This window comes from Equus caballus, chromosome 19 (assembly GCF_041296265.1).
Source record: "Equus caballus isolate H_3958 breed thoroughbred chromosome 19, TB-T2T, whole genome shotgun sequence".
NCBI classification, from domain to species: domain Eukaryota; kingdom Metazoa; phylum Chordata; class Mammalia; order Perissodactyla; family Equidae; genus Equus; species Equus caballus.
In genome coordinates, this window is record NC_091702.1 from 12532336 (window position 1) to 12560021 (window position 27686).

Genomic DNA, 27686 nt, shown 5'->3' on the forward strand with positions numbered 1-27686 from the left:
GTTTGTTGAGGTGGGTCTGTATTCCTATGAATTTCCTTCTTATGACTGCTTTTGCTGCATCCCGTAAGAGTTGGTATGTTGTATTTTCATTTTCATTTGTCTCCAGATATTTTTAAATTTCTCTTTTGTGGTTCAGTAGCATGTTGTTTAGCCTCCACATATTTCTAACTTTCCCAGTTTCTTTCTTGTAGTTGATGTCTAGTTTCATAGCATTGTGGTTGGAAAAGATGCTTGAGATGATTTCAGTCTTAAATTTATTGAGGCTTGCCTTGTTTCCCAACATAAGGTTTATCTTTGAGAATGATCCATGTGCGCTTGTTTGTGTATTCTGCTGTTTTTGGATGGAATGCTCTCTATATATCTCTTAAGTCTATCTGATCAAGTGTTTCATTTAAATCTACTATTTACTTGTTGCCTTTTTGTCTGGATGATCCGTCCATTGATGTGAGTGGGGTATTGAGGTCCCCTACTATTGTTGTGTTGCTGTTGATTTCTCCCTTTACATCCGTTAAAATTTTCTTTATGTACTTTGGTGCCCGTTTGTTAGGTGTGTATATATTAATAAGTGTTATGTCCTCTTGGTGGAATATCCTTTTCATCATTATATACTGCACCTCTTTGTCTCCCATTGTCTTTTTTAACTTGAAGTCTGCTTTGTCTGATAACGGCAACATCTGCTTTCTTTTGTTAGCCATTAGCTTGGAGTATCATCTTCCCTGTCTTCACTCTCAGTCTCTGTTTGTCTTGAGAGCTGAGATGTGTTTCCTGGAGGCAGCATATTGTTGAATCTTGTTTTTTAATCCATCCAGCTACTCTGTGTCTTTTGATTGGGAAATTCAACTCATTTACATTTAGAGTGATTATGGATATTTGAGGGCTTAATATTGCTATGTTATCTCTTGTTCTTTGGTTTTATGTTTCCGTTGTTTCTCTTCCTTTGTATTTCTGGCTGCCATTTCATTTTGGTGGTTCTCTGAGGAGGTTTTCTCAGTTTTCTCAATTTTTGTGAATTGTAGCTCTACTCTAATTTTTTGTTTAGTGGTTACCATGACATTTGTATAAAAGATCTCATAGATGAAATAGTCTATTTTTTCATAGTCTCTTATCTCCATTAACCTAAGCAGGTTCCATCTCTTTCTCCTTCCTGAGTTATTGTTGTTAGAAATTATTCTGTTTTGTTTTTGTTTTTGAGGAAGATTAGCGGTGAGCTAACATCTGCTGCCAATCCTCCTCTTTGCTGAGGAAGACTGGCCCTGAGCTAACATCCGTGCCCATCTTCCCCTACTTTATATGTGGGACGCCTAGCACAGCATGGCTTGCCAAGTGGTGCCATGTCCGCACCCGGGATCTGAACTGGCAAACCCTGGGCCGCCAAAGCAAAACTTGCGGACTTAACTGCTGCGCCACCGTGCTGGTCCCAGAAATAATTCTGTTTTTAATTGTGAGTTTGTGACTAATTTGAAGTATTTATAGTTACTTTTGAGGCTTTCTTTCCCTCCAAGTATATACTTTTGCTCATGCGATTTCTAGTAGATGATGAGGTTACCAGGTCTTTGTTTTCTTCTGGAAAGTATAATTTCCATTCAAAAAACAGTGCACTTTTTTTTAGGGAAAAATGTTTTTTTCCTATGCAAATATTTTACTTTTTGCTTGAATTATTCCAGTTGTATTAAAATAGTCATCAGATTGTCCTTATTCGCGATTTTTGTTGTTGTATCTCTGCTGATAAATCTTTTTTTTTATTGGTGGTGTTGGGTAGTGATGTTAATCACAGATTCCTTAAGCATCTTATGAAATCCATTTACCAATGAATTGTTCTTTCATCTTTTTTCTCCTCAGATTGGAACTTATGTTGCTTCTTGTTTGTGTTTTGTTGAAGGTACGGCTTGTAGATGCTGCCTTTGTTTGGACTGAGCCCCATTCTAAGAGACTTAAAGTTAAACTAACTATTCAGAAAGAGGTAAGCTATATGTAGTTTTCTCAGCATGGTTAAAGTGTAGGGAGTGCACACGAGGGGCTGTTGGTGCAAATGAGTGGCTATTGGTAGGTTGGCTTCAACAGCTTAAAAGGAAAAGAATACACTCTTAATTTTAACCCTTTGTTTGCAGAAGCTATTGCTCATGGTTAGTGGGCTAAGATAATCTTTTCAGTTAGTTTCTTTAGGAAAAAGATTGAAGTAAAAACATGAGCTAAGGCAGTGCTTCTCAAACTTGGCTGATCATCATGACTCACAGTAACTGAACCAAACTGGGTTCAACTAGATGTGAGTTGGAATCTATATGTTTAAAAAGCTTCCCAGGTGATTTCTGATGATTAAGCTATGATTGGGAACAATTAAGTTAAGGATTGTTTTCTTTTTTGAGAGTTTTTTTTTTTGTCTTATTTTTTTTTTGAGGATGAATTTTACATATAGACACACACACATAGATATCAAAATTCTTCAAAGAATATTCTTACAACCTCTTCAGCTAAAGGTAAATTTGAAATGTTAATCTAATAGATCCTGCAAATTAAACCTGTATGTCTTTCTTGAAATAGTATAACTTATGACTTTAAATATAACTGATTTATTGTTGATGTCTTCAAAGCATTTATGGAAAAATATTTTAAGTTAAATATGAAAGCATCTTCTTCTCTTTTATTTTGGTGAGGAAGATTGGCCCCGAGCTAACTTCTGTTGCCAATCTTCCTCTTTTTGCTTGAGGAAGATTATTCCTGAGCCAACATTTGTGCCAATCTTCCTCTGTTTTGTATGTGGGATGCTGCCACAGTGTGGCTTGACGAGTGGTGCTAGGTCCACACCAAGGATCTGAACCAGTGAACCCCCGGCCGCCGAAGCAGAGTGTGTGAACTTAACCACTCTGCCACTGGGCTGGCCACTAAAACATCTTCTTTTAAGAAAAATATTTGTTGTTAAACAGAAAGGAAAGAATGAAGGAGTGTGATTGTTTTCTTTATCAGGTGATGAATGGTGCTATCCTTCAGCAAGTGTTTGTGGTGGATTATGTTGTTCAGCCCCAAATGTGTGGAGATTGCCATAGAGTAGAAGCTAAGGATTTCTGGAAGACTGTGGTTCAAGTCCGGCAAAAGGTAATGAGAGAATGATGATGAGTGATTCCTCCATCTTTGTTTTATCTTTGTCAGTCATAAATAGCTGGTAAAACCTCCTCCTTTCCCTTCTGTCCAGATCCTTCGGGTACCAGGGATGGTCTAGGTGTATGGAGTGTCTCCCTTTAGAAATAGGTCACTGTAGACTTTCAGATAACCTCAAAGACTGTTCAGTGTGCTGTGTCTATTGACGGCCTTTCTTTCCATTTCACCTATTAATCTAATAATGCATTTGTGTTTAGACTTTGCACAAAAAAACTTTCTACTATCTGGAACAGTTGATTTTGAAATATGGAATGCATCAGAATACACTTCGTATCAAAGAGATTCATGGTGAGTTAAAATTTAAAAGCATTTGAAGTGATGTTAGAATTTTATTTCAGCTGACCTGTGGAGTGTTTTTTTCCTGTACTGTCCAAAAGAACTTTCTGTTAGAGAGAAAAAAAATCTTAGTTCTTTTGCACTGTCCAGTATGGTAGCCACTAGCCGTGTGTGGCTATTGAATACTTGAAATGTGACCAGTGCTACAAAGGAACTGAATTTTTAATTTTTTTCTATTTTAATTTAAATTTACACCAAGTAGCTGGCGATTGAGTAAACCAGTATGTAGCTATGTTAATGGAAAGTAAAATGCTATGATAGAAAGCTCATTAAAAACTTGTTTTATGCAGAGATCAGTTTCTGACTGGAAGAAAATTATTTTTGACATCTGTAAGTTCTTTTGTAATATTTTTGTTTTTTAGATGGCTAGAGGCATCTGTGATGTATACATTAAATCAGAAGCCTAAACTCAGTAATAATAAACAGTGATGTACAAATGATTTAACTAGATTTCTTGAAGATGGAATTAAAAAATTTTGCATTTAGTTTTATAATGGCTTCTTAGAATGTGTTCTATCTCAGCATTTACTGTTGATGTACCACACTTATACATGCTAGTGATGGATGAATATATCTTTAATTAATAGTAGAAAACATAAATATTCTTTAGCAAACTCTTAAGTTTCTTGCTAAAGTTTAATATTTTTAGATGGTGCTTGCTACTGGTGGACATGTATGTTATTTTCCTAGTCTCTAAAGAACAGGTTTAGAGAGAGCTGTTCTTGAAGGAGTGACCAAATTCTTATATTACACTCCTTATTTTTTTATTTTTGTTTTTTGATGAGGAAGATTGGCCCTGAGCTAATGCCTGTTGCCAATCCTCTTTTTGCTTGAGGAAGATTGTCAGTGAGCTAACATCCACTCTAGTCTTCCTCTGTTTTGTATGTGGGTCACTGCCACAGCATGGCTTGATGAGTGGTGTAGGTCTGTGCCCAGGATCCGAACCCACGAACCCTGGGCTGCCAAAGTGGAACATGCTGAACTTGACCACTATGCCACCTGGGGGCCAGCCCCTATATTCCTTATTTTAAAACTGAGTTCTGGGGCTGGCCCTGTGGCTGAGTGGTTAAGTTTGCATGCTCCACTTTGGTGGTTCAGGGTTTCACTGGTTCAGATCCTGGGCACGGATATGGCACCGCTCATTAAGCCATGCTGAGGCGGCATCCCACGTGCCACACCTAGAAGGACCCAGAACTAAAAATATACAAGTATGTACTGGAGGTATTTGGGGGAAAAAAGGAAAAAAATAAAATCTTTTAAAAGAAAACAAAACATAAAACCTGAGTTTCCCTGTTAACTTACTGATCTGTTAATTCGTTTATCTTGTATGTCTTGGCCAAAGTGCTCAGAAGTTGGTCTTGGGTCCTTAAATAGGGGGAAAGTGATTATCAGTTATGTCACCTGGAGAAAATCTTTTAAGCTTTCTCTCTGACCTGAGTGCATTACCAGTACATATAAGGTTAACAGTCTAAATTGGTGAAACACAGTTTAGTGAATACTTCTTGTAGGTAAGGTACCTTGCTGCCTGTTTGAAGTAGTACCTGGTTGTGTGTGGTTAGCCACCAGGCAAAAATAGACGCTTGTTCTCAGTAACTTTGTTTTGAGTAACATTTTTGGGATTAAGGAGATTCAAATATTCTAGCTAAGGAAGCAAAACACTATATACTCACACAGTATATACTCACAGAAATATACTCACACAGAATTTTTTTTTGTAGCAAAGACTTGCATACATTCTGGGATATACGTTTGTAGTCACTTTCAAAACCAAAAATGTTACAAGTTTAACAACCTTTTTTTTCTTCCAGAGGAATCAATCTCTTTTCTTCCCCCTACTGGTTCTTGGTTTGATTTAAATGAATCTTTTGTTTGGTTGGTTATTTGTAACTTTGTTTTTAAAATCATAATAATCGTAAAAAATTAAACATAGAAGCATGTATAAAGGACTTCTATGTCCCATTTGTATGCTTGTTATCCCCAGAGGTAGCCCTTAAAACAAGATAGTACAATATGTGCTCTGTATGTAAATCGTTAGTGTTGGTTTCCCCCATATTTAGGATCGTTCTGTAATATTCTGTGACTGCCATCTTACGTAGTATATTTGGAAACATTTCCGTGTCATTGCGTATAGTCCTATTTCATTATTTTTAACCAGTGTGTGTGTATTCATTAATTAATGTATATTTATTTAGTTATTCCTTATTGATTGGCTTACAAGATGTTCCATTTTTTTACTGCTACAAACGGCATTGTAATAAATATCCTATGCATATTCAGTGATTTTTCTGTGAGATTGAGTTCAGGAATTGAACTTACTAGGCAAAAGTATGAAAATATTCAGTTTTTATATGTATTGCTAGGTTGTCTTCCAAAATCATGTTAGTTTACGGTCCCATCACTTGTGAGAGTTTCCATTTTCCACACACTTGCCAACAGTGCATAAGATTGTATTGGCCTTTCTAAGTTTTGCTGTTCTAACGTTAGAAGAAAATAATGGCATCTGGTTTTAATTTGCATTTTCTTGATTACTAACGAGGGTTAACATTTTTATATGTGTATTAGCCATAATGTTTATCTCTAATGTGAATTGTCTGTTCTTCATGTATCTGTTTTTTCCTCATTTATTTTGTGTCTTATTCAAGATATCGATCTCATTATGTGTGTGCGCATAGAGAGAGCGGGCCAGCATGCGTTTGAGCATGAGCCTGAGAGAGCAGATACTTTCTTATAGTCACGTCTTTTATCATTTGAATTTTTCATTTCTTAGTTATGTAGCTGTGGTTTATGACTTTTGTGTCTTACATAGGACAGTTTTCTATACTCCCAAGATTATTTTTAAAAAAGTAAATTATAGTTTTTGTTTTACTTTTCGATCTTTAATCTTACCTGGTAGGAGTTTTTCCCAGAAGGTTAGCTTGCATTATCTCAATACCTGTCTGCTGAATAGTTTATCCTTTCCCCACTGAGTTGAAATATCTCCTTGTATGTACTAAATTCGTTTATATACATGGTTCACCTCTGGCTTATTTTGTCTTACTGTTTCTGCATACTTTGTAAATTATGCTTTATGATATGTGTTCCCTTACTAGTATTTTTGCAAAACTTGGTTGATACTGAGTAAGAGCATGGATTCTGGAACCAAATTTTTTGGATTTGACTCTGTCCCACCAGTTTTTTGTTGTGTGACCTTAGGCAAGTTAATTAACTTCTCTGAGCCTCAGTTTTCCCATCAATAAAATAGGATGATGATAGCACCTACCTCATAGAATTATTAGTACCATGCTTGGCTCATAATCATGTTTATTCAGTTCTTTTCTCTACTTCAGTGGCATTTTATAGTTTTCCTCATAAGTATTTTGAGTATTTCTTGTTGGTTTTTCGGCTATTCTATACTGTTTGTTCTTATGGATGGCAACTTTTTTCATCAGATTTTCTAATTGATTAATTGGAAAGCTCTTGATTTTATATGTTGATCTTTCTGAAATTTCTTAATATCACTCATAGTTTCAGTTGATATTCTTTATTTTCTAGGCAAGCAGTTATCTGCAAACAATTGATAGTTTTATTTCTTCTTTTGCAGTATTTTGTCCCTTGTCTTTTCCTTTCTCTTTTTCTATTTGGCTAGGAGTGGCGAATAGCATTGAGTGGTAAGGTATCAGGCGTTATCATGTTTCTATGTTTCACCCCTAAGTATAGTATTTGAGATTTTTGTTTGATATGAATGCATATGTAGTTATGTACATATTTAAGCTGTTCTATCCAGTCTTGCTATCAGTTATGTTAGTGACATTGAAAGAGTTGGAAAGTTTACTCTCTTTCTACCTAGTGTTTATCAGCCTCTTAAAGTTTTCTGAGAACTTGCCTGTTAAGCCATCCTGTTTGGTATGGGGCGAGGAGTAAAAGTTTTTCAATTTCTTTTATTAGGATATTAGTCTCTCTCAGATATTCTATTTCTTGAATCAATTTTAATAGCGTTTTCCAAAGAAATAAACCATTTCATCTAGCTTTTCACATTTGTGGCATAAAATTGAATGTAGTATGCATATATATATCATAATGTTAACTCTCATCCTTAACTATGTTATGTCCTCTTTATTGTTCTAATGTCTTTTCTCATCTTCCCTCACCACCCCATCAGGGCTGCCAAAGTTTTGTCTATTGTGTTAGTTTTTTCAAAAAACTAGCTTTAGTTTTATCAGGAAAGTCTTAGTTTTTCCTTTTTCTTAATTTTTGCTTTTATTACTAATTCCTTCTACTTTTTAAAAATTTACTTTTTTAGTGAGATATGATTGACATAACATTCTGTTAGTTTCAGGTGTACAACATAATGATTCAATATTTGTATATGTTCTTAAATGATCGCCACAGTAATTGTAGTTACCATCACCATGCATAGTTACAAACATTTCTTTTCCTCTACTTTCTTTAGTTTTATTTGAATTAATTGAAAGCTTAGTTTGTTTCTTTCAGTTTCTAATAAATATGCTTAAGGTTACAGATTTTCTTCTGAGTACCATATTGACTCTAGGTGGTATTTATGGCTACCGTTATCCACTAGCCATTGCTATTTCTTTTATTCTCAGCAAACATCTCAGCTATTTTATTCTCTTGGGTACATACCTAGGTGTAGAATTGCTGAGTATATGGTAAATTTATGTTTATCTTTTTAAGAAACTGCCAGACTGTTTCCAAAGTGGCTGTACCATTTTACATTCCCGTCAGCAATGTTTGAGGGTTCCGGTTTCTACATGTCTTCCCCAACACTTATTATTGTCTCTTTTTGTTTATGGCTATTCCAGAGTGTGTTGTGAAGTGGCATCTCATCTTGGTTTTAATTTGCATTTCCCTAATGACTAATGATGTTGATTATCTTTTCATGACCTTATTAGCCATTCTTGTATCTTTTTTGGTGAAATAGCTATTCAAATCTTTTGCCCATTTTTCAGTTGGATTGTTTGTCTTATTAAGTTGTAAGAGTTCTTTTTAATATATTCTGGGTACAAACCCCTTATCGCATACATGATTTGCACATGTTTTTTCCTAGTCTATAGCCTGTCTTTTCATTTTCTTCATGGTATCTTTTTTTTCCAGTTGTGGTAAGAATACTTAACATGAGATCTACCGTCTTAGCAAATTTTAAGTGTATAGTACGTTATTGTTGACTGAGTGCAGTGTTGTACAGCGGATCTCTAGAGTTTACTCACCTTGCTCAACTGAAACTTTACGCTCATTAATTAGTAACTCCTCATTTCACCCTCTTCTCAACCCCTGGCAACCATAGTTCCACTCTTTGATACTGTTAGATACTCTATGTAAGTGAAATTATGCAGAATTTGTCTTTCTGTGACTGGCTTATTTCACTTAGCATAATGTCCTCAAAATTCATCTGTGTTGTTGCAGATTGCAGAATTTCTTTCCCTTTTAAGGATGAATAATATTCCATTGTATGTATATACCACATTTTATCCATTCATCTCCTGTGGAAACAACCTGAATGTCCGTCATTTTGGCTGTTGTGAATAGTGCTGCAATAAACATGGGATTGTGGGGCTGGCCTAGTGGTGTAGCGGTTAAGTTCGCACGTTCCACTTCTCGGCTGCCCGGGGTTCACCCGGTTTGGATCCCGGGTGCGGACGTGGCACCACTTGGCAAAAGCCATGCTGTGGTAGGTGTCCCACGTATACAGTAGAGGAAGATGGCCATGAATGTTAGCTCAGGGCCAGTCTTCCTCAGCAAAAAGAGGAGGATTGGCAGTAGTTAGCTCAGGGATAATCTTCCTCAAAACAAACAAAACAAAACAAAAAACCATGGGAATGTTAATAGCTCTTTGAGATCCTGATTTCAGTTCTTTTGGATAAATACCTAGAAGTGGGGTTATTGGATCACATTATGGTAGTTCTATTTTTAAATTTTTGAAGACCCTTCATGCTGTTTTCCATAGGGGCTGCACTATTTTGCGTTACGGGTTCCAGTTTCTCCCAATCCTCATCAATGCTTACCTTTCTTTTTTTTGATAATAGCCATCTTGACAGGTGTGAAGTGATATCTCATTGTGGTTTTGATTTGCATCTCCCTGAAGAGTTGTGACATTGAAAATTTTTTATATACCTGTTGGCCATTGGTATGTCTTCTCTGGAGAAATGTCTATATAGTTCCTTTGCCCATTTTTTAATTGGGTTATTAAGTTTTTTGCTAGTGAGTTGTGGGAGTTCCTAATATATTTTGGAGATTAACCCCTTATCAGATATAGGGTTTGCAGATATTTTCTCCTATTCTGTAGGTTGCCTTTTCACTGTGTTGGTTGTTTCTTTTGCTGTGCGAAAGGTTTTTAGTTTGATGTGGTCCCAGTTTTTCATTTTTTTGCCTATGCTTTTGGTGTCATATTTATGAAATCATTGCTATGACATATGACATATCATTGATATGTCGTGAAGCTCTTCCCCTGTATTTTCTTCCAAGAGTTAACATTTGAGTCTTGAATCTATTTTGAGTTGATTTTAGTATATGGTGTAAGACAAAGGTCCAATTTCATTCTTTTGCATGTGGATATCCAGTTTTCCCAGCGCCATTTGTTGAAGAAACTGTCCTTTCTCCACTATGTATTCTTGGCACCCTTGTTGAAGATCAGTTGACCATAAATGTATAGATTGATTTCTGGGCTCTCTGTTTTGTTCCATTGGTCTGTAGGGCTGTTTTAATGTCAGTACTATACTGTTTTGATTACTGGAGCTTTGTAATATATTTTGAAATCAGGAAGTGTGATGCCTGCATTTAGTGGTGTCTTTTTGAATTGCAGAAGTTTTAAATTTTGAGAACCAATTTATCAGTTTTTTTCTTTTATCTGTCCTGCTTTGGTGTCATGTTTAAGAACTCTTGTCTAATCAATGTCACAAAGATTTTTCTCCTGTTTCTTTCAAATGTTTTATAGTTTTAGCTTTTATATTTACCTCTAACCTTTTTGGGTTAGTTTTTGTGCATGGGGTGAGATAAGGGTCTAAATTCATCTTTTTCCATGTGGATATCCTGTTTTCCCAGTGAAAAGACCATCCTTTCTCAATGAATTGCCTTGGATCCTCTGTCAAAGATGTATTGACAGTAAATGTGAGGGTTTATTTGTGGATTCTCAAGTCTGTTCAATAGGTCTGTTATCTATTCTTATGCCAGTACTACCCTGTCTTGATTGCTTAGAGTTGTCAAGTTTTGAAATTGGGAAGTGTAAGTTCCCAACTTCATTCATCTTCAAAATTGTTTTGGCTATTCTGAGTTATTTTAGTTTCCTAGTTAGCTGAGTTGTTTGGAAGAATATCTGTAAACATTTCTTAGGTAGGTTTGCTTTTAGTTATCCCTTTGTTGCTGATTTTTAATGCTTCTGCATTGTGATTGGATAATATCTAGTAATTTCTACCATTTGGAATTTATTGAAGTGATTTTTTTTTCTTTTTTTCCTGAAGAAGATTCTCCCTGAGCTACCATCTGTTGCCAAACTTCCTCTTTTTTCTTGAGGAAGATTATCCCTGAACTAACATCTGTGCCAGTGTCCCTCTATTTTCTGTGTGGGTCATTTCCACAGCATGGCTGATGAGTGGTATAGGCCTGCACCTGGGGTCCAAACCCATGAACCTGGGCCACCGAGTGGAATGTGCCAAACTTAACCACTATGCCACAGGGCCAGCCGTCTTGAGTTTTTTCTTTAATCCTAGTACATGATGATTTTATGAATGTTCTATAAGTTTTTGGAAATAATATATATTCTTTCTTAGGACCATGTTTTATAATCACAATTAAATCAACCTTGATAGTTGGTTATTCAAGTTCTATGTATCCTTCTTATTTTTGGTCAGTTTAGTTATTTTGGTATTGATAGTCTTATACTAGTTCCCCACAATGATTATACATGTTTTAACATTTGTTAATTTCTTCTTTTCTTTTTAATAGTTTTTGTTTTCTGCATCTCAGTGCTGTGTTATTAGATGCATTCCTATTGTCTTTTTGGTAGATTGTTCCATTTAGTACATAAAATATCCTTCTTTGTTCTGTTTAGTGTTTTTCTCTCCCCCCTTGACCTTGACTTTTATTTTGTCTGAAATTAAAATTGTGAATCTTGTTTTCTTTTGTTAGCATTTGTCTATCCTTTTGTCACACGTCTTAAGTGATGTATTATCCCTAATCTGTTATGACTGCAGTGTAATATTTTTTATATTTTCCTAATAATTTGGTTGTTTATTTAATTTCTGATATAGTCTTGTTAATTGAGGAAAATCTTATTTTGCAGAATTATTTTCATATGCTTTTTTTTTTTTTTTTTTTTAAAGATGGTCTGGATTTCTATTATTCCTCAAAACAACATGCTCAGAAGATGGTAGAATTTCTTCAATGTACAGTTCCCTGTAGGTATGTTGTGAACCATGTATGTGGATGTAGATCATATCCATTCTTCAGGCTTAGACAACTTCTCTTATGTTAAAACATTTAAAATTGTGGTAGGAATACTTACACAGTTGGCAAGAAGTTATTGGATTAGCCACCTTAAGAGTTAGCCAAACAGCATGTAAGGCTCTGGGGAGCTAGACCTCATCCTGTGATAATAAGCACTGTAGTACTTGAATTGAATTGAATCAATACATTGATTGAATGTATTTAAATAAGAGAAAAAGAGAGATGGGGGTAGAGGGTTTTGGGGAGAAGCTTCATGGAGGAGGAAGGACTTAAGCTCCTGAAATGGGAAATTGTCAAAGGTGGAGTTTCTGTTGAAAGGTGAGATTAGTGTGAACAAAGACTTGTGGTGGGCATTAGTGTGGCTTTTACTGGATACCATATATAGACGAGATAGGTCTGAACCAAGGGCACGTTTTAGAGGTTTTTGGTAGATAAAGGTGAAAATAGGTAGGGTGCAGTCAGATTGGTGAAGGTTTTGAAATGTAAGTGGATGAAATCAGGCTGCACCACGGCAGACATCAGGAATCTCAGACCTTGGACAGTGGTGATTTGATTTGATAAATAATCAATATTCTCCAAACTATTCGAGTAAGGACCTTTGCCTTTTTATTGCTATTAACTTTTTCTCTTAATAGATACAAAGCCTCACAGAGACTGATCTCTCAGGATATCCATAGTAACACATACAATTACAAAAGCACTTTTTCTGTGGAAATTGTTCCAATATGCAAGGTACTTTTCCTCATTTAATTAATCCATGTCTATAAAAGAGTACAAGTAACTAATTGGTTTATATGTAATTATTAGCTCCTGGTTTCCTTTGGGATTGGTTAAAAATTTAGAATAACTTCCTTCTTAAATGATTTCTGACACATTCAGCCATGTTAAAATGATCTTAAAAAGTAGTCATGCTTAAAATTATAAATTGGCTTACCTTTCATTTTGGTGTACTAATTAAAAGACCTGGTTACAGTTCTTAATGTCCTTATTCCTTAAAATTTGTCATCCTAGTGGACACATGACAGTTCTCTGAAACTTTGAATATAGGAAATGACATTAAAATAAATATCTGAACCACTTTGTGGAATATGTGCAAACTGGATTTAGCATGGTGAAATTAGATAGTATTGTGGAAGTGAGATCATTTTTGTGATTTAAAAACAGTCTGAATAACACTTAAAATGTAGAATATCATTTCATTTAATTGTATTAAGGTAAAAACCCTACTTCAAAAATATAAATGAATTAAAATTCAACAAATATTTATTGAGGATCTACTGTATTAGAAGACTGTGTGTTAAGGATTATTTATCTAGAGGTCTTTGCCATATAGGAACTTATATGTCCATACTTAAATCACTAATAGATAAGTGCCATGATTTATTGTGAGCATTCTATATAAAGTTAATATCTGAGAACTTGGGTATATTTTACCTCTTCACATCTCATAATAGCTAGTGTAAATCATATTGTCATTTTGAAGATGAGGAAATTGATGCTGAGGGAGGTGAGATGACTTGCCCAAAATTACATGACTACAAAATGATGAAGCCAGGATTTGTGCCTAAGTCTGTGACTCTAAAGCTTTAAAGCTGTCACTATTTTATGTTAGCACAGTACCAGAGATGAAATGATGGCTTAACACAGGGTCAGCAAACTTTTTCTGTAAAGGACTAGATAGTAGAGATTTTCAGCTTTCAGGCCATATAGTTTCTTTTGCAACTACTTAGCTCTGCTGTTGTTGCAAAAAGTAGCCATAGATAATAAGTAAATGAATGGCTGAGGCTGTGTGTCAGCAAAATTTTATTTACAGAAATGGGCAGTGGGCCTAATTTGTTCAGGGGTCATATTTTGCAGACCTGTGGTTTAAAACAGTGAACATTTTCCTGGTGCAAGGCCTAGGAAATATGATTCTAGATGTGAGGGCATGTTTAGGCCTTGTGTATTAAGTGCTTTGAGGGATTCATACAAGTAACTGGATGAATACACACTGTGGAGTATTTTCATTCATCTTTGGAGACTCTTATTAAGTTAAAAGTGAAGAGCCAGACTAGGTGCTATTAGGGATGCATAGAATGTGCCTTCAGTGGAGGAGCCTATGATCGTGAATAGATACACCTTAAAATGTAACCCAGATCCTTTATATATATATATATATTTATTCCTAGGGAAGATTAGCTCTGAACTAAAATCCGTGCCAGTCTTCCTCTACTTTATACGTGGGTCGCCACCACAGCATGGCTGACGAATGGTGTAGGTCTGTGCCTAGGATTCAAACCTGTGAACCTGGGCCACTGAAGTGGAGCATGCTGAACTTTACCACTACATCATGGGGCTGGCCCCCTTTTTATGTTTTAATATAGTTTAAAAATAGATAATCATATGGCTGGTAGTTTCTCCCAATGTAGACTTAGAATATGTGCATTTTTGAGCATTAAATCTTCGTTTCCATACTGGTACATGTAGCCATGAAAGAGAAACGTGGCTCCTCTGAAGTTTGGTTGTTTTGGAGGTACAAAGAAGTCACAAGTAGATTTGGAAAATCATTCTCCTCCTGATGTTTATAATCCTTGGCTTAGAACATGATAAGCAAACATTCACACTTCAATAAAATTGACATAAACTTCATAACTTGGCAAATAGGATCTGGGAAAATTTTTTGATAGCATTTTTAATAAGACATATCCCCATCTGAAGAAGGTGTAGCTTATTTTCTGTTTCTGTAAGGTCTGTTCTTTTCTTGAGGCCTTTTATTGATACATAGAATTAATAATAATGTTTTGGTTTGGGCGAATGCACTTGTATGCCTTTTACGTTGATGAGTGTTTATTGGAGACTGTTATTTAGGATTTGCTTCACTCTAAAATGTTGGTTCTTATGCCTAGGATAATGTTGTTTGTCTGTCTCCAAAACTGGCACAAAGTCTGGGAAACATGAACCAGATTTGTGTGTGTATTCGAGTAACCAGTGCCATCCATCTCATAGATCCAAATACCCTACAAGGTAAGTTATAGGAACTGTTTGCCTTGACACTTCTAGCCACTAAGTGGGGATAATATATGTTAATTTTATCAAACTTTGTCAGTAATATTGTTTTGAAAAACTAGTTAAAACTTTTACTTCTGTTTAATTCTTACAAAATACTGGAATTTTAAAAGCTCTTCATAAGTTACCCTTGTATTTTTTATTTAAAAAAACAGTTCTGTGCACTTTAAAAAATTTACTAGTTTCATTCCCTTTAGTTTTACTGAAATTGACTTATTGCCTCTTTTAATTTTTGTGGTTAATTATTTAAGTTCATTGCCAAATTTTAGTGTAGCAGATATTTTAGAGTTTGGAATATTTGACTTTTTGTAATCCAGTAGAACATTTGGTTTTCAATATGAATTTTAACTAACTTCATCCTTAGTTTACATAAATTTTAACATTCCCTTTATAAAAACTGATTTTTGAAGAAGACCCCATATTGATACTTGGTTGCATCTCCTACTTCTTAATCTTTTTCATTTATTTCCTATAATGTAAATATATATAAAAAATTGAGTTTGTTTTGATATTTTCCAGAAAGTCATTCATTATGCTTGTCAATTAGAATTCATCAGTCAGAGGTCTGTTTGCAATATTGGGATGAACATCTGTCAGGTAGACTTTATTTCCCATAAACTAAGCAGCTAGGATGACTGATACTGTTTCTAAAATAAAATGCTAGCACATGAACAACTTTTAAAGGCACTTTAGCTCTGTGGTGTTCTGATAATAGTTCCTACTTAAGAAGTGTTTGACGCCTGACACTTCTCTTGTGCTGTGAGAAGTTTGGGGCTGATTTATAGGAATAAAAGATCTAGAGAGAGGGTTGCCACTGTGGTTCCTGTTGACCTGATGCTTCCCAGTTCATATATAGCAACTTCTTTCTAGCTAACACTTTTGATGACTTTTGAAATACTTTCATTCTCTTGTTCTTTGATGTTCTCTGTTTGTTCTTAGTTGCAGATATTGATGGCAGTACTTTCTGGAGTCAGCCTTTCAATAGTTTATGCCATCCCAAACAGCTGGAAGAGTTTATTGTGATGGATTGCAGCATAGTTCGAGATCTAAAACGCAGTGCAGGTGCTGGAATGATATCAAAAAAGGTAAGTTTCATCCTGCCCACCTCCTTCCCACCCCCGCAACTTACTGTTTTGGTCCCCTCTTTTTTTGGATATTTTAGTTTTTTTTAAATCTATTTGTAATTCCAAAAATGTGGTTCTAAATAAAATTAAAACCACTTTAGGTTAAAAATGTATTGCATGTTTGATTGTTGTTTGCTCTTGACATGTGGTCATTGTGGTGAAAATTACCAGATTTATACTATCTGATAAGTTAATTTTTTCTCTTTGATTTTGCAGACATTTTAAAAAATGTTTACTCTGTTGTTATGAAAAAGCGTTTCCTTCTTTTGCTTTTGTACAGGAGGACCAAATGACAAGCTAATCTTTTTGACTTTTTAAAAATTTTGAAATATTTTGAATTAAATATATGCTATATTATCACTAAATACTGAGTACTTCAGTATGCATCTCTAAAACATAGGAACATTTTTCTATACTTCAAAGTATTATCATACATATAAAGTATTTAGTTTGTGTTCAAATTTCCTCATTTGTCTCCAAATTTCTTTTATGGTTGGTTCAAACTAGTATCTGTTACGGACCATACACGGAATGTGAACATTATACCTCTTAAATCTTGTATTTAGTAATAGCGCCTCCCCCCCCTTTTTTTTTTCCATGATACCAGCTTCTTAAGCAACTAGGTCATTTATCTTGTGGATATATCTTATTGTTTCCTCATGATGTCATTTAATTTGCTTCTTAATCTCTTGTCTTTCCTTTAAACTGGAAAGTAGATCTAAAGGTTTGCTTAAATTTAGGTTAGTTATTTTTGGCCAGAACATTTCAGAGGTGATTCTGTGTGCTTTTTATGATATATCAAGAGACAAGTAATGTTTGGCTATTTCACTGATAGCCAGATCTCTCTATTGTAATGTTAGGATTTTTTTCCCTTGTTACTTGCCTGCCTGCCTGCCTGCCTTCCATTCTGCCCCAAGTTTAGCCGTGGGAGCCCCCTCAGAATAGTTTCTATGTCCTTGTTTAAAAAAAAATTTTAACAACTTTTACTTTTTTAGAGCAATTTCAGGTTCCCAGCAAATTAAGAGGAGGTAAGAGATTTTTTCCATATACCCCTAGTTTCCATACATGCATAGCCTCCTCTATTATCAGTATCCCTCCATCACAGTAGTACATTTGTTGCAGTTGATGAATCTGCACTGACTTGTTGTGATCACCCAAAGTCCATGGTTTACATTACATTTCCCTCCTGGTATTATACATTCTGTGGGTTTGGACAAATGTATCATGACGTGTGTCCATCATTATAATATCATACAGGATATTTTCACTGCCCGAAAAATCCTCTGTGCTCTGCTTATTCATTTCTCCCTCCCTCCTAATCCCGGGCAATCACTGATCTTTTTACTGTCTCTATAGTTTTGCCTTTTCCAGAATGTCATATGGTTGGAATCATACAGTCTTTTCAGACTGGCTTCTTTCACTTTGTAGTGTGCGTTTAAGCTTCCTCCATGTCTTTTCACGGCTTGAGAGCTGTTTTTTTTTTTTTAAGTGCCCAATCATATTCCATTGTTTGGATGTACCATAGTTATCCATTTACCTACTGAAGGGCATCTTGGTTGCTTCCAAGTTTTCGCAATTATGAAGAAAGTTGCCATAAACAACCTTATACAGGTTTTTGTGTGGACATAAGTTTTCAGCTCCTTTTGGTAAATACCAAGGAGCATACTTCTTGGATTGTTTGGTAAGAGTATGTTTAGTTTTGTAAGAAACTGCCACACTGTTTTCCAAAGTGGTGGTACCATTTTGCATTCCCATCAGCAATCCCCTCTTGATCCACATGCTCATCAGCATTTGGTGGTGTCAGTGTTCAGGATTTTGGCCATTCTAATGAGTGTGTAGTGGCATCTCATTGTCAATTTAATTAGTATTTTCCTGATGACATATGATTTGGAGCATCTTTTCATGTGTTTATTTGCTGTTATCTTCTTTGGTGAGGTATCTGTTAAGGTCTTTGGCCCATTTTTAATAGGATTTTTTTTATTGTTGAGTTTTAAGACTTATTTGTATATTTTGGATAACAATCCTTTATCAGATGTCTTTTGCAAATATTTTCTCCCAGTCTGGATTATCTTCTCATTCTGTTGACATTGTCTTTTGCAGAGCAGAAGTTTTTAATTTTAATGAAGTGTAGATTATGAGTTATTTCTTTTGTGGATAGTGCTTTTGGTGTTGTATCTAAAAAGTCATTGCCAAACTCAAGGTCAACTACTTTTTCTCCTATGTTATCTTATAAGAGTTTTATAATTATGTGTCTTACACTTAGGTCTATGATCCATTTTGAGTGAATTTTTGTGAAAAGTGTAAGGTTTGTGTGTAGACTTTATTTTGCATGCGGATGTCCAGTTGTTCTCCAGCATTGTACTGCTTTTCTTCGTTGTCAAAAATCAGTTGACTACATTTATGTGGGTCTATTTCTGGGCTCCCTATTCTGTTTCATTGATCTATTTATCCGTTCTTTTGTCAGTACCATACTGTCTTGATTACAGTAGCTTTATAGTAAGTCTTGAAGTTGGGTGCTGTCAGTCCTCCCGCTTTGTTCTTCTCCTTCAAAATTGTATTGACTAATCTGGATCTTTTGCCTCTTGATATAAATTTTAAAATCAGTTCTTCGATATCCACGAAATAACTTGGGATTTTGATTGCATTGATTGTATAGATCAATTTGGCCAACACTTACATCTTGACAGTTTTTTTCTTTTTTTTTTTTTTAAATATTTTTTCATTTTTTCCTTTTTTCTCCCTAAAGCCCCCCAGTACATAGTTGTATATTCTTCGTTGTGGGTCCTTCTAGTTGTGGCATGTGGGACGCTGCCTCAGCGTGGTTTGATGAGCAGTGCCATGTCCACCCCCAGGATTCGAACCGTCGAAACACTGGGCCGCCTGCAGCGGAGTGCGCAAACTTAACCACTCGGCCATGGGACCAGCCCCTTTTTTCTTTTTTTTTTTTTTTGCTGAAGAAGATTCTTCCTGAGTTAACGTCGGTTGCCATTCTTCTTCTCTTTAGTATGTGGGTCTCAACCACAGCATGGCTGCTGATAAGTGGTGTAGGTGTGTGCCTGGGAACTGAACCTGGGCCACTGGAGTAGAGTCTGCTGAACTGAACCACTAGGCCACAGGGCTGGCCCATCTTGTCTATTGAGTCTTCCTATCTGTGAACATGAAATATCGCTCCATTTACTTGGTTCTTTGATTTTGTTCATGAGACTTTATCAGAGTTTGATAGTTTTCCTCAGACGGGTCTTATACATACAATCATGCACTGCATGGCGACATTTTAGTCTACAGTGGAGTGCATATATGATGGTGATCCCATAAGATTAGTACCACATAGCCTAGATGTGTAGTGGGCTATACCATCTAGGTTTGTGTAGGTACACTCGGTGGTGTTTGCACAATGATGAAATCGCCTGACAATGAATACATTCTCACCATTAAGCGATGCATGATTGTATTTTGTTAGATTTATACCTAAATATTTCATTTTTGGGGTGCTAACATAAATGGTATTGTGTTTTTAATTTCAAATTACACTTGTTTGTGTTGATATGTGGGAAAGTGATTAACTTTTGTTTATAACCTTGTCTCCTGTAGCCTTGCTATATAGTTCCAGGAGTTTTTTTGTCCATTTGTATTTTCTGCATAGATGATCATGTCATTTGCAAACAAAGATAATTTTATTTTTTCCTTCCCAAGCTATATACATTTCATTTCCTTTTCTTGTCTTTTGCGTTAGCTAGGTTTTCCAGTGGGGTATTGAAAAGGAGTGGTGAGATGGGATATACTTGCCTTGTACCTGATCTTAGTGGGAAAGCTTCAAGTTTCTCACCATTAAGTATAATGTTAGTTGTAAGTTTCTTATATATATTCTTTATCGAGTTGAGGAAGTTTCCCTCTGTTCCTAGTTTACTGGGAGTTTTCATCATGCATGGTTGTTGGGTTTTGTCAAAGGCTTTTTCTGCATCTATTGATACCATCGTTTGATTTTTCTTTTTTAGCTTGTTGATGTGATTAATGGGTTACACTAATTGATTTTCAAATGTTGAACCAGCCTTGCATACATGGGGTAAATCACACTTGGTTGTTGTATACAATTCTTTTATATATATTTTTTGTTTTGTTTTTTTGAGGAGGATTAGCCCTGAGCTAACATCTGCTGTCAATCCTCCTCTTTTTTGCTGAGGAAGACTGGCCCTGAGCTAACATCTGTGCCCATCTTCCTCTACTTTATATGTGGGATGCCTTCCACAGCATGGCTTGCCAAGCGGTGCCGTGTCCACACCCGGGATCTGAATCAGTGAACCCTGGGCTGCTGAAGCAGAACGTGCGAACTTAACCACTGCGCCACCTGGCTGGCCCCCAGTTCTTTTGTATTTTGATGAGGGTTTTTGTATCTAGGTTCATGAGAGATTATTGGTCTGTAGTTTAGTTTCTTTGTAATGTCTTTGTCTGGTTTTGATATTAGGGTAATGTTGGCCTTGTGAATGACTTAGGAAGTATTCCCTCTGCCTCTGTCTTCTGGAAGAGATTGTAGAAAATTGTTATAATTTCCTCCTTAAATGTTTAGTAGAATTGACCAGTGAGTTTATCTGGGCCTGTTGATTTCTGTTTTGGAAGGTTAATTATTGATGCAAGTTCTTTAAAGGATATAGGTTTATTCCTATGTCTTTATGACATGACTTCCTAGTCTTTGAAAGTGTCCTTATTTTCTGGCACAACATCGTAACATTCAGGTGTTCCAGAATCACCTTGTATAGTCTTACCTCATATCTGAAATAAGGTATTTTTTTCAAGGATACAAGTCTAATTTCTTTTACTGTGAAATAGTATTTAGAAACGCCCAACCTGGATACTTATGGTGCTTGTTTCTGTTGAGGTAATAATTGTGTCTTGAGATAAAAATAACTTCTGATGATTTGGGGAAATCAGTGGAAATGGAAGACAGATTACTTTTCACATTTTTATTTAAAATAATTTAATAATATGGTTACAATCAAACTTTTGTCGTTTATAGTAAATGTTGAAGAACACCACTTCTCCCTAGACGTATATAAAACCATATATTTCTTTGGTTTTTGAAAAATACGTTTAGCTTGAACAGTTTTATAATAGAAGCAGTCTAGTAGCTAGAAAGTGAATCCTGTTATAAAGAATTTAGTCCCTTGTAATTCACTTTTTTTTCCGGTTCTTTCCTCAATCTGAGACCTGTCTTTTATTTCAGTTTGTCCCTCTCTCTCTACCTCTGCGAGATTCCTTAATTCTATCTATAACTCTTAGTATTTTACTCTCGTTCCCATTTCACTTGGATCTGTTTTGTCAGTAGAAAGTGTTGCCATGTGCTATGCTTAATTCAGCCTGGAAGTTTGAAATGTCAGTTTTAGTTAGTCATGCAGTCCTGTGCTGGAAATAGACTCCAGTGGTTATCTAGTTTAAAATCTCAAACTTGGAATGTTTTTGCAACAAATAGAAAAAAAAACGGGGCTGGGATTATACTTCAAAATAGTAGACATCAAAAAATTAATTTGATAAAGATTTGGTTCTCCAGTAGTAGTAGAGCCACACTGGGACTGCTCGATTGTTGTGTCTCAACCCTGGTTTTTTGAACCTTATGTGTAAAACCAAGGGATTTCTGAAGATATTTTCTGGATTTAAGATTCCCCTACTTGTTCAGTTATTTTTTTTGCTCAGCCTATATTGGCTCATTTCCCTGTGAAAACATTCTTTTAAAAATTCTACGTATGTCTGTTTTTAGGTAACATTGCTGATGTTTTTGTAAAAGCCTTGAATAAAATCTTAACAAAAATATTTATGAATTTCCTGTGGGTCTTTTCCTTACTCATAATTCAGTAATTTGTTAATTTTGGCATTGTTTCAGAGATGTGAAAAATAAAACAATATCTGTCTTTAAAATGAAAATTAGAAAACCAGAATCAACATTGTATTTAACTTCTATGAGATGCGTTTTGAGTTATGCTTAGATTACTGAAGAGTGCATTTTCTTTCCTGTTAAGCATACCCTCGGGGAAGTCTGGGTCCAGAAAACGTCTGAAATGAATACAGATAAACAGTACTTTTGTCGTACTCATTTGGGACATCTTCTGAATCCTGGAGACCTGGTGTTGGGGTTTGTATTACTTTATAGTATTTTTAACTGCCAATTAGCATTGCAAATTTTCTTTGGGAGCCAGCAGAGCTGTCTGAAATACTGATGTTGTTTATTCTAAAAAGAATTTGAGTTCTTGGGAGACTGATGGCTTGTTTTATCATTGATAACTACATTAAACTGTTGATGAGACAGACAGAAGCCTATGGTTGCTGCATTTTGACCATCATCTTAAAGAGTCGTCTGTTCTAAGATTTTTGAGTAATTGAACCCTGAAGTTGCATGGTTAGATTATATTTACATTTTTCATATTTCACATTCAAAAATTTACACATTTGCATCTTTTGGGAGTGGGTAGTTTTTTATTATGTAAATGCTACTGCTCAAATATTTCACTTTTAAAATATGGCAGCCTTATATGTAATGGGTCTTTACAAGCTTAGGTTAGTCCATTCTGATACAAAGCTTATCAGCATGCCCTAAACTTTACTTTTGCTCTTATCATTTCAGTTCCTTTTATTAGAGAATGAAGTTTTAATTTTTTTTATAAACTAAATGGAACCATGTAACTGAATCTTAGTGTTGGACTGATATACAAGTCTGTTTTGTTTCTTGTACAAGTATATGGTAAGGTGGACAGTAACGGATAACGTGAAACTCAGAGATAAGAGCGCATTATCATCCTTGCTAGGGTCTGTAGAAGCATGTTCGCTATATAGCAAACTGAAGAACTTTTCAAGTGGGAGAGCATATCACATGTTTGCTCTTAGGAGGAAATTGTAGGGGATAATCCGTAAAATTAAAAGTTACATGGGAAGAGTAAATGTTTTTGTTGTTAAGTGTTTGATTGTTTTCATTTCAGGTTTGATTTAGCCAACTGTAACTTGAATGATGAGCATGTCAACAAAATGAACTCGGATAGAGTCCCAGATGTGGTAAGGCTTTAGAGTTTACTGTTTTTTCCTCTGGTAAAGAGGATTGTTGTAACTCTTCTGGGTAAGATGCACGAGTTCACATTTTTGAAAATAACGGGTCCATTTGGAGGTTTCTTTTGAAATTGCAGTTAAGGTATAATAACAAAAGCCTTCATTTTTATATCATTTTTCTTGGTGGGAAAAATCAAAGATTTATTGAGTTTTTTTGTTGCTCTTATAATCAGATTTTCATTCTCTGTCAAAATGCTTGATACTATCTGTAGAAGAAAAATAAATTTGCAGCTAAAAATGACCTTTAGAATTTATTCAGGTTTATTTTTTTAGGCTCAGCTTAGTTCATGTATTGTTCAGTTAAGAAGGCATTTAGAGTTAAAATTGTTATTCAGGTTTGAAAATAATTGCAGTTGAAAGTAATCTTCACAGTATCAATTCTTAGAGAAAGAATGTTACTTCTGAAAAACCTGTTAAATTCTGACATGAGTTTATAAGAATCCTCAGCAATAGTGAACGTGCAAGACCCTCTCTCCTGTGTGCCTGATCGTTTACAATAAACATTGATTTCTTCAGCTTTGAGCAAAAATAAAGTCATGGTATAAGAAGGACTCTCCTCAACACTCAGCTGTGCTTTTATTAGTTCATAAAGTAGGCAGTAGAAGTATGGTTTAGTCTAAATAGGTATTTATGGTAAGTGTAAATAGGTATTTCTAACAAGGTCATAAGAGGACTTCAAGATGGTCTTACAAGATTTTGTATTGTATAAAATTATTTTCATTTATTCATTCTACAGTTTATTAAACTGTTCTAGGACATAGAGTTTTGAAAGATATATATTGTTCTGTAAGTGCTTATTAGTAGGAATAAAAGGGCAAAAAAGTGCTTGCCTGTGATAATGTTTCAGAATGATGTATATGAATGGGAGCTGAAAACTGCACTTTGGTGTAAAACAAAACAAAACACCAGAAACCTGAACTCTTTGTTACAAAAATAATTTGATTTTCAGTCACTGGAAAATTTCAATTAGTAAATTTTGACAGTTATACAAATAATGTTTGAATGTATTCTCATAAAAAAGTACACACAGAAAAATGTTAGAAGTTCTCTTGACACTGCCTCTTGACCCCTGCTCTGTCACCAAGGTGTAACCACTGTCATCAGTTTGGTGACTTCCTGGCGTTCTCCTAACCTTTCGTTTTTTAACTTTATTGCGTTTTGAGGCCCTATTACCTAGTTCCCATTTTTCATAACTTTGCAAATATTTCTGTTACTTTTAGGTGTTAATTAAGAAAAGCTATGACCGTACCAAACGTCAGCGACGTAGAAACTGGAAACTGAAGGAGCTTCCAAGAGAGAGAGAAAATATGGATACAGATGATGAAAGGTCCCACTTTTCTTTAAACCTTATATTTTTGTCTCAGAGGAAATCTGTGTGATACATCTTCATGGTTTTTATATTATAAAGAAATAGTCGTCACACAATTGATCCTTGTACTCAATATTAATTTTGTATTCTTACCAATGTGTTGATAGAATCAGTAATAAGAGAATATAATGACATTTAACACAGATTTGGTTATTATTTCCTGGGTTATGACCTGACAATTGCAGTGTTGTTATAAACAATTCATTTGAAAAGTTAAAATATAATAAGTAAATTACCTTGTGGATATCACAAATGGCAAATGAGTAGTTGTGACTTGGGATAAAAAGAAAACAACTCATTAATAACAAATAACGCCATTTTCCAAACAAGTTAAGGAGAAATTAAGATACTGTGTTCTGGAAAAGTGGACTGGATGATTTGAAAAGTGGCCTTGATGGTGAAGACACTGTGTCTCAAAAAATGAAGAGTTTAAATAAAATTGTATTATGAAATATGAATAGGAAACAGCAATATTTCTCAAATATAACCCTCATAATGTAATTTAAAATAAGTACATATAAATATATAATGTTAAATTAGATATGATAAATACATATTTGACTGTTTCATCTGTAGTTTTAGAAGTATATGTATCTCAATTTGGCCTTAAGACTTTTGGGGGAGGGTAAACTAGGAAGAGGTCTTTTCATTGTCTTATATTTAACGTCCCCTTATATTCAGTTGTGTATTTTTTTGTCATGTAATCTTGAAAGAAAGGATTTTTTTTAAACTTCTCAGTATTTAACTAACATACATATTTGACCTTCAGCTATTTTTAAAGATTTTAATACTTGGAACAGATTTATCTTACAGTGCTGAAAATGAAGATAACATAACTTTATACTTTCTTGGCAAAGATGAAATATTTAAATGTTTTTTTATCCTTCTATAGGCAATACCAAGATTTCCTTGAAGATCTTGAAGAAGATGAGGCAATTAGAAAAAATGTAAACGTATACAGAGGTTGGTATTTTAGAAGTGTTTGATTTAAGTTATATCTTCTGTATATAGATATATTACCCCAGTATGAGTATTTTAGTATCTTAAACTTTGATCTCATAAATGACTTTTATTGTGGTGTTAAAACTACCCCAGTTAAACATTTACCAAAAAAAAAAAACCAACATTGTGGAACAGTAAAACTTAAAATGTTGTTTGCTGTGTGTACCACACTTGATATCATTTGCATCCTAGCATGATCCCTATGCTAGTGGATAGTTATTCATATATTTATGTAGTTCAGTCATTCAATGAATATTTATTTTTTTGGTGAGAAAGATTGGCCCTGAGCTAACATCTGTTGCCAGTCTTCCTCTTCTTTTTCTTTTCTCCCCAAATGCCCAGTGCATAGTTGTATATCCTAGTTGTAAGTCATTCTAGTTTTTCTATGTGGGATGACACCACAGCATGGCCTGATGAACAGCGTGTAGGTCCGCGCCTAGGATCCGAGCCAGTGAACCCTGGGCTGCTGAAGTGGAGGGCATGAACTTAACCACTCAGCCTCTGGGCCTTCCCTATCAATGAATATTTAAATGCCTGCTCCAGATTTGATACAAGAGCTGTGCATATAGTATGATTAAATAATAGTAATGATGGTGGGGACAGGTATTTGTATATTTCCATATTTGCATTTGTTTGATATACTGCTTGTAATGTTTCAGATTCAACCATCCCGGTAGAAAGTGACACAGATGATGAAGGAGCGCCTCGAATTAGTCTGGCTGAGATGCTTGAAGACCTTCACATTTCCCAAGATGCTACTGGTGAAGAAGGTGACTTGATGATGACATAATGAGATCGTGTTGTAGACGGTTTCCACATCTGTAGGGTTGGGATATTGAACAAAATAACTTATTGTCTATCCCATCTATGTCTCTATGTTAAAAGAGGAGAAATCTAGTTTTAAACCTAAATAAATGACTATTCTGATATCTCACTCAGAAAACTGAAAAAGATAGATGGCTTTGAAGTTTTAGATAACGATAGATTATGGAGAATGTAATTATCGATATTTAGGCCATTTTATGTTTTGAATATTAGTGGTTCACTTTATATGAGATACCAGTATTTTCACATACTGTAGTGCTGGATTTAAAAGCTCAAAAGTTGTGATTTCTTGGAGGTTACCTAAATTTTCAAACATAAAGCAAGCTTTTATGTTCTTTTTATATTGATTGCTTTAGTGAAAGAAAGAAAGAGTTATTTTTAATTTGAACTTGCTATGCACTTTGCTCCACGTTAGATCATTTTTTATGTCCTTGGGGCAGGGAAGTTGGGGTTCATTTTATCACTGGACATTCAAGTGGAAAGTTAATCTTTTTTATTCATAATATTAACATCTTTAAAAGCTGATAAACTGTTAATTTTTATTACAGAAGAAAATATATTTAAAATATTTATGGATTTGTAGCAAACATAGACTAATTATTTAAAGGTTAAATAACAATTTGTGCCTTTGTTATTTTTGTCTGTGCCAGCAGCTTAGGACAGTAGCTGCTTATGTCATAAAAATGTCTTGCTATCACTTCAAGGATTTTGCTTTTAAAATTTTGATTTACAAATTGAGGAGGAAGGAATTTTCTCTATTTATTTGTATCATTGAACATGTCACTATCAAGAAGAATATTAAAATCCAGCATATAAGATGATGAAGTAATAAAAATCATCTTCATTCTTCATAAAATTATGAATCAAATTTGAATGAGGAATGAGTTCCACGTCCTTGAAAGAAAAACCTTGGCTTGCGTTTTAGAGTTTTTTGAGAGTGAAGTATTAAGATCCTATTTCTATAAGCAAGGTCAGACTTACTAAATATTCCATAACTAAGCTAATTCATAAATTCTGTGTTTACCACTAAATAATATTAAGATTGAACTTCTCAATTCTGAAGTTAGGAATAAAGGCCTGAACTTTCCACAGTGGCTCCTTTTCTGTCTGCATCTTTGGTTAAAGTTTTCACTTGTGGTCTGTGTTTACCTCTTCTATGTCAAGATGTTAAGAAGCATGAAAAATAAAAACATTCCCCCCCTTTTTTGTGTCCTTGAAGTGATTGTATCAGTGTCATATTTAAATGACACAATATCTCTTGCAGTTTTCCAAAGTAAGATTGTTAAGTACTTGTCACATGATTTTCCCAC

At 34.9% G+C, this 27686-nt stretch overlaps 1 protein-coding gene across 3 annotated transcripts in view; it reads left to right on the forward strand.

The window, feature by feature from the left end:
- Positions 1-27579, forward strand: part of NMD3 (NMD3 ribosome export adaptor) — a 39524-nt gene extending 11945 nt beyond the window's left edge. For 2 of the 3 annotated variants that reach the window (XM_001493928.7, XM_070242530.1), the window contains exons 5-16: positions 1880-1960; positions 2962-3090; positions 3351-3441; positions 11802-11880; positions 12561-12657; positions 14811-14928; positions 15910-16055; positions 22103-22215; positions 23057-23129; positions 24401-24507; positions 25442-25512; positions 26211-27579. In XM_001493928.7, coding sequence (XP_001493978.3) covers positions 1880-1960; positions 2962-3090; positions 3351-3441; positions 11802-11880; positions 12561-12657; positions 14811-14928; positions 15910-16055; positions 22103-22215; positions 23057-23129; positions 24401-24507; positions 25442-25512; positions 26211-26341 — 1236 coding nt within the window. In that variant the 3' untranslated portion in view covers positions 26342-27579. Of the gene's footprint in view, positions 1-1839; positions 1961-2961; positions 3091-3350; positions 3442-11801; positions 11881-12560; positions 12658-14810; positions 14929-15909; positions 16056-22102; positions 22216-23056; positions 23130-24400; positions 24508-25441; positions 25513-26210 lie in introns of all 3 variants that reach the window. The other variant, XM_023623248.2, reaches the window with a different exon arrangement.
- The last annotated feature ends 107 nt before the right edge of the window (positions 27580-27686 follow it).